The sequence below is a fragment of the Saccostrea echinata genome, unplaced genomic scaffold (assembly GCF_033153115.1).
Source record: "Saccostrea echinata isolate AGI-Se365-2 ecotype Australia unplaced genomic scaffold, CSIRO_AGI_Sech_v1 ptg000004l, whole genome shotgun sequence".
NCBI classification, from domain to species: domain Eukaryota; kingdom Metazoa; phylum Mollusca; class Bivalvia; order Ostreida; family Ostreidae; genus Saccostrea; species Saccostrea echinata.
In genome coordinates this window covers 11,226,349-11,245,325 of record NW_026889753.1, presented here as the reverse complement: position 1 = coordinate 11,245,325, position 18,977 = coordinate 11,226,349, and the positions used below count along the sequence as shown (strand labels likewise).

General features: G+C 33.0%; 1 protein-coding gene across 1 annotated transcript; it reads right to left on the bottom strand.

Annotated features, from left to right (window-relative positions):
• Positions 1 to 936: 936 nt before the first annotated feature.
• LOC133179330 (mucin-5AC-like) lies at positions 937 to 18,610 on the bottom strand. Its single transcript, XM_061314111.1, has 20 exons — positions 18,517 to 18,610; positions 17,885 to 18,114; positions 16,428 to 16,755; positions 15,912 to 16,040; positions 15,572 to 15,718; positions 14,625 to 14,735; positions 14,405 to 14,473; positions 12,714 to 12,833; positions 12,175 to 12,246; positions 8,961 to 9,190; positions 7,224 to 7,554; positions 6,563 to 6,907; positions 6,124 to 6,150; positions 5,857 to 5,972; positions 5,737 to 5,740; positions 5,301 to 5,354; positions 4,553 to 4,672; positions 4,202 to 4,387; positions 2,659 to 2,727; positions 937 to 1,028 (listed from the first exon to the last, which is right to left on the bottom strand). Exons 1-20 carry the CDS (start codon positions 18,608 to 18,610, stop codon positions 937 to 939), a joined length of 2,874 nt encoding a protein of 957 aa, XP_061170095.1.
• Between the last annotated feature and the right edge of the window lie 367 nt (positions 18,611 to 18,977).

Genomic DNA, 18,977 nt, shown 5'->3' with positions numbered 1-18,977 from the left:
AACAACATGGCTGCTATGCCTATGTATCAGTTTTTACCTCCCCTCGATTCCCATCACTTCCGTTACTTCCGTTACTATGGTTGTATTATTGAGCGGCAAATTTGAACTAATAAAAAGTAACGAAATTTTACACCAAATAGTTATTTAATGATTTTAAAATTAAATTATAAGGAATAACTCTAATTCTTGGCCAAATTATTCGAGTATAACCTGGTTTGGGTCAGTTTACGCTGTTTTATAATCCGCTTCGCGGATTATAAAGCGTAAACTGACCCAAACCAGGTTATACTCGAATAATATGGCCAAGAATTAGAGTCATTCCTAAAATATCTCACTTGAGGATGTGAATAATCTTCATTACCCCCTTGCAGATATCTCAGAAGAAAGAAATAAAGCTTCGGATCTCAAAAAATGTTACGATTTTATTGAAATGTATTGCAAATATGTTCTGTAATTTGTGGGAAAATGAGTATTTATTGTGTGATTCATAGGTATAGATGAAGTAAGTTTAAAATTTTTTCCATTTGAACATCAATACTCTAGTAAATCATTATTTTTCACTTTGCACCACTCTTTCTCTCATTGAATTCTATAAAGATGCAATTTGTTTTATGTAAAAGTCTTTTTTAAAAGCGTGGAAATTCGGGACCATTCACGGTGGTTTTAAGGACGTTTGCCTACATATTAACTTTTGTCTTTTTATGTTGGAGAAAATAATCTTACAGTGTGTCAAAAATTAACTAGTTGTAATGATATAGGAAAATATGTTTCAGTGTATTAGAAATTGGAAAGATATAATGCCATATTTTCATGTCGTCAAAAGTCAGATCTCAAGCACAGATAGTTACACATTTTATTTATAAATCAAGAAAGTGCAACATCTCGTTCTATTCTCCACCCAAATATGTAATTTGTTTACTACTGTGGAACAAATGTTCAGTTTCTAACTGATTTTCTGTATCCAGACAGTCTTCTGTAGAGTTTGTCGTGTCGTTTTTTTCCTATCACTATAACATCAGGATTTGTAGCTGAAACAGAAGGGAAAATTTGTGTTATATCAATAAAATGATTTATCTAAATATCACTAAACCAGTAAAAGACAAATAAAATAGAAGAAAAGTGATTAATGAAACTGACACAATTGTGTATACTGTAATCCGAACAGTAAAACAACGCATACCGAATGTGTCCATAAAAAACTTCAATAAAGTGTTTTTGCTATTGATTTTAGTATTCTTAGATAAAGTTTCTAAATGATAGAAAGGGAAGGAAACATAGTATCTTCATATTTCATTTTTCTTGATAATTTTATTGTTATTTTGTATAGATAAATAATCATGTGTTAAGAAAATCAATATTATATTAATATTAATCATGTATTAAGAAAATTAATATTCATTTATGATCTTGAATAAAAGTAGGTTATTAAATTACTAAGTACCGGTATTCAAAATATTTGATTTACGAAATGCACAAAAAGTTTAAGATTTATTGCTCTCAGTTATTGCTCATAAAATACATTTCCAGTTCATATGTGGGGGATATTTACTCAAGATCTTTCTTACCGCCTTTTTAGCATAAAATGAATTATCCCAATGCGTAAATTTCAACGTTTTCAGTATTTTAGTGCAGTATTCCTGTGTAAATCAGACCGAAATTGTAGAATGAGTAGCCTATTGAAAGAATTTTCGTAAGACCGTTCGTCAAAATCAAAAACCGATATACAGATTTATATATCTTAGTGAAATCTACTTGTGAAATACGTTTTATTTAAATTAACCACAACTGTACGAAGAGAAGCCTTTTGAACGAATTACAGAAATTTCTATTTTTTGCAACCATGCCAATACCGATCAGAGAAATCCAAAACCGATAAAAAGAATTATGTATCTAACTCTAGTCTGGTTGTGTACCAACTTTAATTGAAATCAGATCAAAAGTGTAGGATGAGTAGCCTTTTGAAAAGATGTTTATAGACAGACAGATAGACAAACAGTCAGCTAGACATACTGACGGATGGAGAGCGGAAGTTTTACTATCGCATAAACTCTTCTGGTTCTAGAGCTAAAAATGGATATCAAAAGTTTCATTTTTATGGATTTTTTAACCCTTCAGTTACACTTGTAACACCGTTTATTGAAATTAAAAATCCGTAATTAGAATAAAATGTATCCTGGTATGGTCTACTTATATGCAAATTTTTATTTAGATCAGATTTAAAACTGTTTAATGAGTTAATTTTTGAAAATTTGTTCACAGACAGAAGAAACACATTCTTTATGCATATGCATAAAATATTCTGATCTTTGACCAGTATACAAGTAACCAGATAAATTAATTATGGATAGTTGCAGATTTTCTTTAAGCAAATTTGATTGATGCCTGTATAGAAGATGAAGACAAATGATATTTTGATTATTAAAAAAAACCGATAAACTTATTATGAATATTATGTATTTTACATTATTATTTGATTGTCTCTATTTATAATTTCTATGACAAGCATTGTTTAGAGTTGATGCTCGGAAAATTTCAGTGTTTATTTAGTGGATAAAGTGGTTTTTGCTTGCATTATTGACATGCGATGTGATACAGATTTTATATCAAGTACATGTAGGTTCTGAAGACCTCAAAGAAGATAGAAGAACTTTGACTCACTCATAGGTTTGGATGTTGTACTGGATTGAAATGCTGGAAGGGCAGTCACTCCTAGGGTTATAACCGGGGCTATAACATTAAACATATCACTATTATAAATAAAGGAATTTTATTGATATTAATGTCACAATTTACAATGTCCTCTGTAAAACTCAAAGTACAGGAAAAGCAGTGGTATGTTTGGCCATTCTGCTATGAAAGATTCAATCATCCTTATAGCATGATTACGAATTTTCTCTAGCAGATCTGTATGGCCCGTCTGCGAATTGGATTTCAAATTATAACAATTTAAAGACGGATATTGTCCTGTTAAAGCCTTAAATTGCTGATTTGTCTTTGACATATTTGTGTTCTGGTCTTGATGTTCCACACGAGAGCCACAGCATGTTTTTCAAGTTTTCACACATTTTACTAGTATTTGATTATTTTCAATTAAGAAGAAACTTGTCCTTTTTTTCATTTTTTTTCTTCAGTAACGGAACATACGATGGCCGTTCAAAAATTACGCAGACTTGTTGCACAGAAAAAAATATGTGACGTCGGACATAATCAAGCAGAAAGTCATACATAATGGAAAAGAATCTTTACTTATATGGTCATCAAAATTTCTTATCAAAATGTTTTGAATTGATATCACTTTTAGGTGATTTAACAGGATTTATCAGGAAGTCACGGTGCAGTAAAATCTTCAACGTCACAGGCATAAAAAAAAATGTGAGCATTTTTTCAACATTTTCCCTTAATATTTGATACTGTACAGTTTGAATTATCTTATCCACTCAACTTAAACATCCATTTACCACTTCTTGTTCAGCATAAAAACTGTAAAAATAGTATAGTATGATTGTTTTTGCTTGTTTTAAACCCAAAATGCTGGTATTTCTGAAATATTGTGTGACGTCGGTCACTCAATCACGTTCTTACATGTATCAGCCCAGATCAAGTTTTCGTTGATGATCCTCTTTCATCCCCTCTTAAATTGCTATTAGAAGACATATGTTTGGAATACAACTGGTTTATTATATGTTTCATCAAGTATATTTGGGTCCATGCTGGCGTTTTCTCGAGCACAAAAAGTGCGCGTTTCCGACAATCACTAATAGTCATTTTTGCAGTTGTTTTCATTGGAACCATATCGGTAAAAAATCACAATGTTTCTTTTAGTACTTCAAATATTACTTCAGAAATCAAAATATTACATGATAATGGAACAATAAAAAGAAATTTTAGAGAAATTTTAGCGAATAATATCGCGAATTATAGAAAATAAATGAGTAAAATTTTGTCGTACAAAAAATCGACTGGATTCTTTAAGAAATATGTTTCTGTGAATTTTCCATATAATTTGACGTCTGTAAGAGTAGATAATAGCCGAGTCCGAGTTATTTTTGAGCGGCCCTCGTATAAACATGCACTGCTCACCCATTGAGAGCTATGAACTTTTATATCCAGCTTTAAGTCGTATAGTATATATTTATTGAATGACTAACACAATGTAGACAAAATGATATATCCTAAAGAAATTTTTAAACAGGAAACATACGTGTGCAGAAATTACAGAATACAGGGCAGTTGTTTTCTGCATACACCTGATTTTCAAAGCAGATAATTGGACCAGCAGTGCTGCAGTTGTTATTCTCGGTATCAGCACAGATACGTGGGGAGGTGGGAGATGGCATGGTGGTGGTCGTGGTAGTTGTGGTGCTCGTAGTGGTTGTAGTATCGGTGGCTATTGTGTTACATAATCACACATTGCTATTTTTTTTATCTTAAAAAATGTTTACATTGTTTGCATGACTTTTTAACTGTTATTACTCGCATATTGGCAGAAATGATTGCAATTGCAAAACAGCGCGTCCATATTTGTGCTTATCAATGGAATAAGAAAACTTACCCTTACAAAATACACAAAATTTTGGACACTGAACAGCCGCCCATGAAGTATACTTAAAACAAATCTCAGGGCCGTAATTGATGCACGTTGGTACCTTATCTTCACACACTGTATAGTTTCCTTAAATCAAAATGGAGGTTAACAAACTCATCTGGTGTTTGTTACAAATATGAGAAATTCTTGACTTATTTGACGAATTTATTTGTAAATTGATTACTAATAATAATCAAAGGTAGAGTCCAATAAAAAACAAATATAACAAGCATTCTGAGAGTATTGCATTAGCAATACTACTCCCCTACGGCAAGTGTAATCTGGTTCCCGTTAAAAATTGACAATGCCATAATTCCGTCAAAAAACAAAGAAACGGAACGAAATGCGAACTTAATCTATGACTCGTCGAGGTAAAGTCACATACAAAAAATCAACTCAATATCTGCAAGCATTTAGAAAAAAAAATTGCGGAAAACCCTGAAAAATTGAAAAGGTCGTAATTCCGTCAAAAATCATTGAAGCGAAACGAAATGCAAACTTGATCTATAACTCATCAAGATACACTCACACACCAAAAATCAGCTCAATACCTGCAAGCGTTTAGAAAAAAAGTGCGGAAAACTAAGTGGGACAGACTGACAGACAGACAGACAGAGGGACAGACAGACAGACAGACGGACGGACAGACTCAGAGGAAACCTAAAGTCCCCTCCGGTTTTACCGGTAGGTGACTTATAAGATACATGTATCCTACTTGTGGTTAGGGGTGGAGTCGGTGGGGGTGTGGTGGTTTGTGTGGTTCCTGTATCTACAATTAAAAATGATGTTCGAAATCAGGTATACAGCATAAGAAAAGGAGATCTGAATTTCTTACTGTGTGAAAAAACAGAATTCATCATGTAGGTATTATTTTAACATGTTTGATGTTTTTCATAAACATATAATGCCCAAAACACTTTTAAATAGATACACTTTTTGTACCATTATATTTTTGGACTAAGCTTAATTGTCATATACATGTATTGAACCATCATATTAAAGTCCTCTATAGTTTCTGTTTATATGATGTAACAATTTTTATTTATTTCAAATATTGTCGGAATGTTTGTAGCAATTTTTTATATAGATTTGAAATAAAGTGTCTATATTATCTATAGTTTGAGCATTATATTCCAGTATAAAATACTTGCTATCCTGACAATATGAAAGTAAACAAATATGTTTCATTTCAATATTTGAGTTGCATTTTAATTTATCAATGGTTTTGTTAACCTGGATTTTTTTTTAAATCAAAAACTAATAAAAGAAATACTACCGTGACAAAACAAACAAAACCGTGCACAGTTCATGACCGACCACTTCCTGTAAGTTAAACAAACGCCATCTCCATAACCAGCACAGTTTCCTATTTTGTCTACACAGGGACCTGCAATGGGTCTTAATTAATTTTATTTATAATATTACACATTACTAAATATAAACAGCAAAAGACAAAATAACATTTAACCTTTACAATACACCGTCTTCAAATTTTGTTCAGTATACACAACTTGTGGATTTTTTCTTGTTAAACATACCACTAGGAATAGGAGGTGGTGTTGCAACTGTAAGTAAACAAGATCCTTATTATACAGTCTGAAAATTAACCCTGATTTCTGGATTTTTTTTGAATAAAGAACATTTGCCACATGATAGAATACATTTGAAGTCACTGTGGTTTGTGCCCCATATTACTTTGGGACACCTCCTACTGAAAAACTGAATTTTAAGGTTGTATGTCGAGTTAAATAAATATATAAGATTGTAATAGAATAGTATGATTCTATTATAATCATCATTTTTTAAATGTTTTGGGAGTATCAATTTTCTAGATCATAAAAGCATTACATTGTATATCGTCATTTTCAAATAATAGGACATCAATGTTTTCTTATAAAATCCATATATAAAATACTGTATAGTCTTTTCTTCTTTAATCAATGACTTTCGGAAATAAAAGTTAATTTTCGACTGTACTTGTTGTTGATGAAGCTGTTGTCGATTTTGTTGTCACTGTTGATGTTGGTGTTGGAGATGTTGTTGCAGACGATGCTGTGGCAACTGTCGTCTGCGTTGTTGGTGTTATTGCAGACGATGCTGTGACAACTGTCGTCTGCGATGTGGGTGTTGTTGATATCGGTGCAGTTGTTCCTACAGATTGGGTCGTAATAGTTGGAGATGCCGTTATCGTCGATTTGGTCATCGTTTCGCTTGCTGATTTGCTAGTAATTGAGGTGGTTGATTTTGCTGGCGAGGATGATGTTGATTTCTGAGTTGTTGACGAGCTGACAGTAACAGGGGTTTTGACTGTACTTGAATAGCCTTAAGGGGGGATATTTATACATTCATTGATAAATACTTATCTAGGTAACTAAATAAAACATTCAATACTCATTTTTAAAATATTTCGTTTGTCTCATAAGAATGCATAATAACTTAACTTTAAAAAGTAAATTCTCCTTTCCGATTACTGCATGACTATATCAATATCATAAAAATTCAAATTATAGCAAACTATATTTGACAGTATGTGAAAATTTCAATATCATACATTATCGGATAAACATCTGTAATATTTTTACTTCATTGAAAGGAAGTTAACCGAAAGACAAGCAAATTCTAATGTGACTTTGAATACCTTCGCAGTACGTTCTCTGCACGAGGTTATGTATAGATGGTAAATCGGCGAAGCTGTCCACCATAAAGACATGACCACTGTCACTGGCTATGTCCTGTAGTTCGCTTTTTTGAACATGTCCTCCTATTCCAATAGCATATATCTTTACACCAGCATCCTTTAATTTTTGAGCCCCTAAGAAAGTAGCCGTATGATTTTGAGATTGGCCGTCAGTTAAAACAAAAACGATGTTTGTAGCTGATGGTCTATCTCCACTGAAGTTTGTGAAAATATACTGTTCTGCCAGTTGGAAAGCAAGATGTGTATGCGTTTGTCCGTACTCATACGGAATCTACAATAATGAACAACAAGCAAATTTAAGAATTGTGGTTCCCCGCTTTCGGTGCCTTAGTAGTTGGGATGCAATTATTTATGGCTTATTGTAACTGTCTCGTTTCTGCTTCCTGTCTTGTGTGTCTGTCATTCAAAAAAGATTAAAAAAAATTAATTATTAAAATTTATGGCAAAGATTAAAGCTTCTCAAAACTGCATTAAACTTCAAGATCAACATCATGAGGTCAAATATCATGATACAATTCGAAAGGTCTTGTCATAAGTAATGCACATGTAAAAAAAATATGAAAGCCCTTTCTCGTCTGGAGCAAAAGTTATGGCCAAAGTTAAAATTTTTGATTTTGTAAAAATAAGGTAAATTTTCAAGGTCACAGGGTCAAAAATCATTGCATATTTGGAATCGGCTTGTCACAGGTAATGATGCACATGTCGAATATGAACGCCCTTTCTTCTCTCATTCAAAAATTATCAGCAATGTTGCAATTTTTGAAAATTAGGCCAAACTTCAAGGTCAAGGTCATGGGGTTAAAAATTATATTTCATTTGAAAAGTCTTGTCACAGCTAATGCACAAATGACGCAATTCATGACACTATAATGCATTGACTAGCAAAAAATTACGTGATTTTCAATATATATGCAGTCACGATGGTTCCAAGTGATATTTAAAGCATTGTCAACTAAAATTGAGCAGTTTTGATTTTTTAGTAATGCACAGGGACAAAAGGGTCCTAAGTGAACTTTGCCCTTAATTAAATGTATTTCTTTCTTATTTAAAGTAACAGGGGTCGTCAACTACCCCTTCTGTAGAATACTGTCATGTACATGTATTTCTTTCTGTTCAGGGTAAACGTTTGACTAGTGTTGAAGATGAATTTAAACTATAAATAAAGAACACAACTACATTTAGTGATAAAAAACAACAATGCAGAGTCCAGTTTATATAAACAACTTTTTTTGGTCAACGGACACCAAAATTCCTAATGCATAAAGAAAAAATTAGAAGATTTACAATTGTAGGAGATATATTGTTTTATTTCATAGAAATTCATTGTATACTGTCAGTAAAATAATATACTGTCGCTAAAATATTGTCACTAAAATAGGCTAAAATTTTTTTTTTTTATAAAAATAAAAATAGAAATGAATAAAAAATTGCGAAACTGTAAGAAAGAATAATAGAGCATGGATATCCTATAGAAAGTCTCAAATATAGGCATACAAGTAACGACTGTCGGTTAAAGAGCGGAAGCCTTATATGACATATTGAATAAAAATGATAAAGGATGTTTTTCTTACGTCAGGAAATTATGGCTTCTTCGATGTTCTTACCCATTTTAGAACATACGTTCTGGAACTGTCAGCTTTATAGAATATATAAATATCAATACTCTGTGTTACTTACGTTTCGAATTGCGTTCAAAAGATCTGTCTTATTTTGATGTGTATGTAAGTAAAAGTATCCACGTGCATTATCAGAAAATGTCCCTACAGAAACTTGTACATCATTAGGTCCAATGTCCAGATCATTCACGAAGCCTGCCACGAAATTCCTCTCTTTTTCAAAGTTAGTGATTTTTATGCTAGTGGACGCATCAAGCACAAATAAGATATCAGCTGGGGTTTTAGCACAGGCTGAAAAGCATAGTAATATTCAAAGAATCTCTTTGATTAATACATCATTTTGTGCAATACAATTACGTCATTATATGGTTTAGGAAAAAAAGTACATTGAAAATTTTTTATCTTACCAGCAAGATCCGCGTATGAAGAACCATAAATGGAAAATACAAGGAAGCATAGGAAAAGAATATAAACAAAACTATTTGTTATGTATTCCATGAGAGAGGTTATATGTGGCACCAGCTTATCAACACACAACAACACTGAGTCCCATTTAATGATATTGTCTCTTTTCCTATCGGGTCTGTAAATGCTCTATTTCTATAGAGTATTATATCATTTCAGAAACCCAATACACTTGAAATTCTTAATTACTATCTTGATGATAAATAGAATATTTTAATGCCTAAAAAGTTATATCACGAACCTCTAATGACAGAAACTAGGTTAAATTTATCTACATATCTACATGTATGTACATTAAATTTACTCGACATTGTTGTACATGTAAAATGTAGCAGTGGTACTTCATTGGGCGCCAAATTTTAAGATAATCTCAAAAGAATTGAAAATCATTTATTATTTGAAAATATCCCCAGTTCTAAATTATTGTGCGCATATCTCTTTCAATTGTTGATATAATTAATTAATTTGCTTAATTGATGAACGCAATAATTGTATCCTTGCTCCCTTAAGCTTCTAATGAATCAATAGAAACAAATGCATTGATGTACTCAATTAGGGCAAGAATTAAATTTATGCGCACAAAAATTGAACCATTGGCTATCTTCAGATTGAATCACTGCTGTCTTCTATTGAATTTATAATATCATTTACTCAATAAATATGCGCAGCAATTCTTCTAGAGAAAGCAACAGTTTTTTTCAAAAGTAAGTGTTATCTTCAATTCAACATTTCGCATTTTAAATAATGATCCCTTTCATTGAATTCTAGCTCTCCTTAAAGAATCGATGCGGGCATTAATTACTTTAACAAAATCGATGTAAAATAATTAGATATAATTTCAATTAAAGAAATCAACGAATCATCTATACCGAGGTCCAGGTTAATTCACACGACCAATAATTCCACCACGTTGTTACCGTTCACGATAGCTCAGTCGGTAGAGCGCTTCCTTCGTGATCGGGAGGTCGTGAGTTCGAATCTCGGCCGCGACTTACATAAGTCGATAAAAAATGGGTAGCAACTGTTCCTTCGCCATGCGCTCGGCACTTTGAAGTGAAAGTTGCGGGTCCTTCGGATGAGACCTTAAAAACCGAGGCCCCGTGTCACGGCAGGCGTTGGCAGGATAAAGATCCCTCATTGCTCAATGGCCCTGAGTGCCGAGTAAAGGTCAAAATTTGAAGCCCTTCACCGGTATATGGTGACGTCTCTATATGAGTGAAAAATGCTCGAATGGGACCTAAAACAACATGCAATCAATCAATCAATCCACCACATTGTTTAACTCAACAATTGAATTAATGCGCGCTCTAATTTTCAATTGACGACAGCAATAATGGTCCCTAGAAAATTTAACTTCAAAGAAGCAATCATGCATTCGACAGACCTTTTCTTGATGAATTTGATTTGCACTGAAAATCAACCAACTTTAGTTTCTCCAATTTTGATCAAAACGACTACCATTATGACAAAGTATATAGCCTTAACATTCGGAAGAAGTGGACTCGATCACATCAGCTTATGTGGTCGGAGAGATCACATCAGCTTATGTGGTCGGAAATGAAAGAAAACTGCAGTATTACACAATTTAAAGACATTTATTAGATTCTCCAAAAACTTGTTGCCATTCTTACATCATCATCCAATAACAATAATTTTTGGATTGGTAGCTGAAATATAAAAAGAATGGTATTGAAAAGTATACCGTCGTAATTATACAAGCACCTTTTTATGACTTTAAGCCAAGGAAAACTTAAAAAAAAAACATTAAAAAATCACGACTACTTTAATGAACAACAGTTGAATTCTTGAGTTAATTGTTCTGAAACAGGTCGTATGTTCTAACTTTTGATGAAACTTAAAATAAGGTTAAAATAATGAAGAAAACAAAATCTATGAATCACAACTCTCACTCATTGTTGAGGAATAAAGTGTACTGGTAAATCCATTCAGTTCTGGAGATGTCTGAGGACTTTGTTCTCCAGTGACCTCTGTAATTGTTGGAGTAGTTGTCAAAGAGTCCGTTAATGCTATAGCTGCAGAAGAAGACGTGTTTGGACATTAGTTTTATCAGAGGATCAGATTCCGTAGGTCGAGAGTTCAACCCCGGGTTGGGGCGGAAGTGGGTATCCTTATAAAAGTGAATTTCTCTGTGCTTTCTATATATATATATATATATATATACATATATATATATATATATATGTATATATATATCATCTGATTTATCAAGTATAAAGCAACTACTTAGAATGCAAATTGCACAAGAGTATTAGATCTTAAAATATGATGGCAGCTCGTGGTCAAGCTTCAAATTTTCAAAAGTAGGTCAAACTCCAAGGACAATGGCATGAGGTCAAAGATATTGGTACCCGAAAAAAGTCTTATCACGTGGAATACATATGTAAAATATAAAAACCCTAGCAAAAACTATTCAAAAGCTATGGCAGACAGACATGCAACAAACATACAGACAGAAATCTCCCATTAGGGAGACATATAGCTAAATTACTATTATTACCTTGACTACAATGCCCGCGCCACATAAGCAAACTTTAATTTAAGTTTTTCTTTGCAACTTTAAATTTATTTCTATCTCAAGGATTCAAGACTGAGATTTCTATTTATGAGAGAGAGAGAGAGAGAGAGAGAGAGAGAGAGAGAGAGAGAGAGAGAGATGTTAGACTCAGTCATTGTAATACACCTACAATTACAAAAATTACAGAACAGGGCACAGTTTTCTTCGGCGTAAGTTTGGTTTGTAAAACAAATAATAAGCCCCAGATTAGCACAGTCCTTCCTGGTGTTGAGGCATGGTTTTTGTGTAGCGGACGGTGGTGTGGTCACCGTGTCTAGAGAAGCGGACGGTGGTGTGGTCACCGTGTCTAGAGAAGTGGATGATGGCGCGGTAGTTGTTGATGGTAGTATTGTTGTGGTGTACTGTGTTGAAATCGAGGCAGATGGCAGCAAGGTAGATGTGGTTGGTGTTGTTATGTGTCGTGTTAAGGTCGAAGTAGATCGTGGCATTGTTGTGGTTGCTGTTTTGATTGTAGTGGGTTGCTGTGAAGGTGAGGTTGAGGTTGGTGAAAATGTAGTTGTTGTAGACGATAGTTGTGTTGTTTGAGTAGTAGTTATGTTGGTTGAAGCTATAAGTAAGCAAATGTGCAATCACTGCAATGTATCAAATGGTTCGGATATTCAACAGACCTTCCTTTATTAAAAAGTACACATTTTACCGCATTGATTGATACCAAGACCATCTCTTTTACTATTGTGATCAAACAGTTGATGAATATATGCTTTCAATTAGCGTTTTAAATATCATTTTCGAATAAAATGTACTAATACGTACGTGTGCAAAACCGACAGAACTTTGGACATTGAACTGCTGCCCAAGATGCGTATTTGACACAGATATCTATTCCATAGGTACTACATTTTGCAAGTTTGTCTTCACAGACGTCATAAACTCCTTAAAAAAGATATTGAATGACAAGCATTTCATATAAAAAAAAAAAAATAAAATCCGGAAAACGCAAAGGTGTCAAACATCAAATAAACATGTGTATTCATTATGGATAAGAGGACGAAATAATTGTCATTGGACTAAGTATGAACAAAATAAATGTAAACATAACGTCAATATCTAAGACATGAAACCTGATAATTCTGTGTTCTAACTATTACGTAGTCATTACAAAATGAAAAAGTTACAAATAGCTAAGAATTCTATTATGATCTGATGATGTGATACCTGTATTTAACTGATGAACTCTGTTAAAGGGCAATTTTAAGACATGAAATAAGGAGATAAAGAAGATTCAAAGGATATGATATTAATTGATGAAGGTAACGAATCAACCTGAAAATTAATTGTGTGCAAGTGCATGGAAACGATCGACCAAAGTTTGACTGCTTCAGGGATTACGTACTTCTTCACAAGTAATGAAAAATAGACTACTTCAAAAAATTTAATCTTGCAGGATGTTGATGCTAATTACGTTGCTCGAGCTGAGGAAGTTGCGTGCTTCAAAAAGATTGCTCTAAATTTAATCGTATGTGTACTAAAGTCATTTACATGTGATATGATAGGTATAAATAGTTGGTTGTCAAAATGAATTCAAGGACCAACTTTTACAGACTTACTACCGATCTAGGATGAAAAGACGAACATTTCAACAACAAACAGTATTCAAGCTCAAAGTCCATTAAAACAATACAAATCGGGAGCAGAGCAGACCAGACCTCCAAGAACAGACGTGGGATCAGGTGTCATGGAGGAGTGAGCATCTCCTGCCGACCGGTCACACCCGCCTCGTGCTCCTTGTAATGATCGATAAATAACATGATGACTTTAACTTTTCAATCGTCAACTTTCCTTACTTTTGCAACAATATATCCTTATCACTTGCAAGATGGGGTGTATATCTCTTAGTTGATTCGATACGCAAGAGCATGCTCTACGTATGAACAATTTCTAAAACGAAGTAAGTTATTGACTAACAAGTTGATGAAACAAGAATATTAACAGTCTCGTTTAAAGTCGTCATTACGTTAGCCCTATGGTGGATACAATGGCCTTGTCAGTAAATACAATCTATCATTAAGTCATATGCTGACTAACGTTTTCACACTAATTGTTGGCCATTATTTACACACTTAATTGTCAACGGATTTTCCTTTATTTACCGATTATGACAAGGAGCACAAGGAGGGTGTGACCGGTTGGCAGGGGATACTCACTCTTCCATGGCACCTGATTCCACCTCTGTTTTTGGAGGTCCGTGTTTGCTCTGCTCCCGATTTGTATTGTTTAGTGGACTTTGAGCTTGAATACTGGTCGTTATCTCCATATTTCATGCAAGACCATGCTGTTAGTAATATTACGTCATTAGTTGGTATATAATTAAAACTGTGATTACTGAATGTAAGTATACTCATTTGCTTAAACAGAATGATTTTTAAACTGTCATGAACTCATGATTATTCTAATTATCAGATGCCAGCATCGTAAGGTCAAACTTCTGTATACATTATACTTACTTTGTGAAGTGGATGTTGCTGCATTAGTGGTCTTTACTGATGTTTGTGTCGTTGGTGTCATATTTTTATCTTTAAATAAAAAGAAGGTTGATAATAAGAACAACGTTCCCTAATTAAGTTAGTGAATGCCTGAAAAATATTTAAACATGGATGAAATAAAATTAGTTGCTATCACATATAATAATTTTTTTCTTTTTTAGAAAAAAGATAAGGCTCATACCATGACAAAACACACAGAATCTAGCACAATTTTCTATGGACCAAAGTCTGTAAGTAGTGCACACAGAGTCTCCATAGGCAGCACAGTTTGTAATTTTGTCTACGCATGGTCCTTAATTTTGAAAACAATGAAAAACAAGAGGCCCATGGACTGCAACGCTCACCCGAGTCACTATTGCACAGCTGTTCCTTATAAGTAGATTTTTCGTAATACATTCCCATGTTAATCTTTGATCACCCATGGTCATGATTTGAATAAACTTGAATTTACACTATGTAATGAATCTGGTTCTAGAGGTGAAGAATTTTAAAATATGCCATTTTTTCACTTATTCTTAATTTTCTACTCTTGAAAGAAGTTGTGGCTTTTCATCTGAATAAACTTAAATTATCCAAAGATGATTTGTGACAGGTTTGGTATAAATTTGCCCAATGGTTATTGTGGAAAAAGTCGAACATTTGAAAAAAATTACAGACAGACGGGAGAACAGACATGCACACTAACGGACAGGTGCACGCTGGACAAAACTTGATCAGAATCTCACTTGAGCCTTTAACTCAGGTGAACAAAAAAAAAACTATCAACAAAACATTTCAAACCATTTTTCTTAGTTTTTTTAATCCCTCCCTCAAAAATTGAAGAAAGTTTATGTTAAACATTTAAGCTATTTCTACCCCTACCCCTAATTTGATTAATTAAATGTTCTAGTACAATATTTGTATTCTATTTTAACTACTGATGCCCTACACTTACCCTCCGGTATACGTTGTGGAGCAGACCCTTAGATAAGAAGAAAGGCGTAATAAGTTTTAGAATTTGTGCCTAATCTCTTTGTAATTATAAATAACAATAAAATATGTTCAAATCAAATCAAGAAGGAATAGGATGTAGGGAACCGGTTTTTTTTAAATCATGAACGTTACAATGGTTGAGTGTTAATATTCTACCCTTTGTTGTTGATGTTTTAATCGTTGATGTTGTCAATTTAATTGTTGTCGAAGGTAAAGGAGTTGCTTTTGTCGCTGGTAAAACTGTTGTTGATTTAGCTGATGGGATGGTTGGAATCTGTATTGTTGGTGGAATCGGTGTGTTTACTTGAAGCAAATTATATATATATATATATATATATATATATATATATATATATATATATATATATATATATATATATATATATATATATATATATATATATATATATATGAAAATGAAAGGTTTAAATTATCTCAGATATAATTATGTCAGATATTAATGCATAAATAGACTTTACACTGCTAACACTCTTACTCTGACAAAATCCGCAGTAGTCAGGACAATTCATCTGTGCCCAGGCCACAAAACTAGGTTCTAAGCAAACACTCTTAGAATATGTATAACAGCTTGAAATCTTGTCGATACATAAGGTTCCACTTATTACTGAAAATAAAGAAATATAAGAAATAGAACAGGAAATGTCAACACAAGGATATTGGTATCTTACAACTAATTTGTCATGAGTTGAAGGATTGTTTTATTTCTGTACGTTGATTATTTAGAAGAAAATAGAAGCGAGACCGACCGTGGGTTTCCGACGATGACCCAATGAATAGTGCATGATGTCTAATATGAGAGGAGCAATATTACTAGAATATTGCCTGCCTTAGTAAAGATATCATATGGACACATAATTATTAAACTCAACCTGACTGCAAATCTCATTTAGCTCTATAATTGCATTATCATCTGGCTGAACAGCACACAATATGATCCATGATCATGTTTAAAGATTTTTTTTTAGATTTAGACTGTTTAAAAATGAGTTACCGTCACAATATGTTGCCTGCACTAGGTGCTGTATAGATTCTAGATCAGTAAAACTGTTCACAGTAAACACGTGTTCATGATCTGTAGCCATAGCAATCAGTTCATTCATAGAAACATGGCCGACTCCAATGGCAAACACCTTAGCCCCAGTGCCTTTGAGATGTTGTGCTGCTATATGTGTATGATATTGGCTATCGGACTCTCCGTCTGTCAGGACGTATACTATGTTTGGAGCAGTGAGACGGTCGCCATTCTTTGGAGTAAATGTGTAGTGTTCAGCCATATATAAAGCATAATCCGTGTGTGTTCCTCCAGGTAGGTATGGTATCTATCATAATGGAGATCATAGCATTGGAAAGATTCAATATTTTATAAAACACAGTAGGCAATACAGTAAATACAGAATGTAACTCAGTAATCTGTATATCAATTAATCGCAATTCCGAAATCAACATCGACAGAAATTTATATACTACTTGTTTCAACAATTATCAAAAGCTCAGATATAGTAATAGGGAGAAGACTTGAGATTGATGAAAATATCGGGCTTGTATAAGATATTTTCCAAAATTTACAAGCATTCTAGCATTACTTTGATATTTCAAATTGAAATGGTTTACCACTCCCCATTAATTTACAATTGTACAATGCGTCCATTGTTTTTGCTTGATCAAGTTGAATTATCAGGTAGTATTTATGATTAATGTTTTATTTCTCAATCTAAATATTCAGCTTTCTTTTCTGCTTAAACTTGTCTATTTTGATCGAATCCGGGAAACTCTCTGCACATTCTGTAACAAAACAATTTTTATATAGAATATAAAATAATGTAATGTTATTTTTAGATCAATGGAAAATTTAATTTTTGAATGCCTTTATGTAAAAAAGGATGCTTGTGATTTGCTAGATGGAAGCATATTACGTCAAATAAATATTATTTTATCTGGTCCTTCAACGGCGCCGTAGCACTTTGATATTGTCGTGCAATACTGCGTAAATAAAACTAAAACTTGTAGGAGACACATTGTAGGATTTCAATGATTTATTTTTTGTTTTCTTGTGGATATTTTTTTTAAACAAATTTTGCAGGTAAAAAAGTTTGGGTATGGCATATTATCATTTATTCTCTGATTATCTTTACAATATGAGTATTTCAATTTCTGGACGCTTTAGCAAACATATATTCTTTGAAGGATCAATGGGTTTTTTTCCATTTGTAACTTAGCCAATATGAAAAGTTTAAAACTGATATGGAAGATTTTAGCACGTGGACCTCTAATAAAGTGGTCAATGGAGAATCACTCTTGCTAAAGAAAATATATTATTGCTAGATTTGAAGGCAACGTACGTAAATCAAACCAAACAAAACCGGTATCTGGCTAATAGTACAGACAACAACATCAAGCAGAATGAAGTCGCAAAGATAATATTCTGTCCTATATACTTTTACTACTTACCCGTGCAATGGCATTTAGGAGACTGTATTGATTGTGATAAGAGTTGAGTAAAAAGAAGCTGTTAGCGTGTGTGGAGAATGTTCCTACAGAGACTTGAGCGTCATTTGGTCCGATGTTTAAGAATGTGACAAACTTTGAGACAAAATTCTTCTGAAGTTCAAAGTTATAGAATCCCTCACTTCTGGAAGAATCCAGGAGGAACAGGATGTCTGCTGGTGCCGCTGCGCATGCTGAAATAGATAGCAATACGATTTATAAAATTAATGTAAGAAACATAAAGTTATGAACCAAGTCATAAGGTACGTTTTAGTTTTTGTATTATATTTTAAAGAACTTATTTTTTTAACCTTGTAAATTTTCGGGTTTTTTTTAAATAAAAAAACATACCTATGTTGTTGGAGTTTGTTCAGTAATATGCTTTTGCATTTAAACAAATCATAAAAAATATAACTATCAAATAAGTCACACAATATGATAAAGAGCTACTCAAGAAAAATGTAATCTTATGAAAATTCAGCTATATATTTATAAACAAATCAAATGAATTTGCATGTTATTCTACTTGTTAGTGATTTATTTATAACTGCGATTGATATATACTAGTAAATTGACATATGTCCACTCATACAAACCCTGTGAACGCCGAGGCAAGATATGTGTATTACAGAGCTGGATAATACCCAGAATGGTTATCACAAGAACATCTAATCCACTTATTCTGATCATTGTCTTCCAGACCTATCACTAATTGATAGGTCAGTACATGATAAGAAAAATAGGTTTATAGGGGGTCATGCTATTTGTCTATTTCCTTTTGAAGATATATGATTATAATATTAAAATATGATTATAATATCAAAATATCAAAAATAAACATTCGGCGAATTATAATGGTGAGACTGTCCGCTGGAAATAAGAATGGAATTAATTGCACTATTCTGCGAAGTGCTTAATATCATCTTTATTTTCCACGGTCTGTACGAAAGGAAAACAGGAATTTTTTTCGAAAACAAAATACATGTATGAATGATTCTTATCTCCTGAACTAGCTCAAATACCAGTAAACCAACAAGTGACAAATTTAGTGTTGTAA

Bases quoted from the DNA above. Each gene is read 5' to 3' on its own strand.
- LOC133179330 (XM_061314111.1), bottom strand. From the start codon at position 18,610: ATGATCAGAATAAGTGGATTAGATGTTCTTGTGATAACCATTCTGGGT. The intron at 14,736-15,571 runs GTAGAATATTAA...TTCAAAATTAAG, and splicing joins TAAAACATCAACAACAAAGG to GACCATGCGTAGACAAAATT. The intron at 5,973-6,123 runs GTATGTTTAACA...GACCCATTGCAG, and splicing joins ACCACCTCCTATTCCTAGTG to GTCCCTGTGTAGACAAAATA.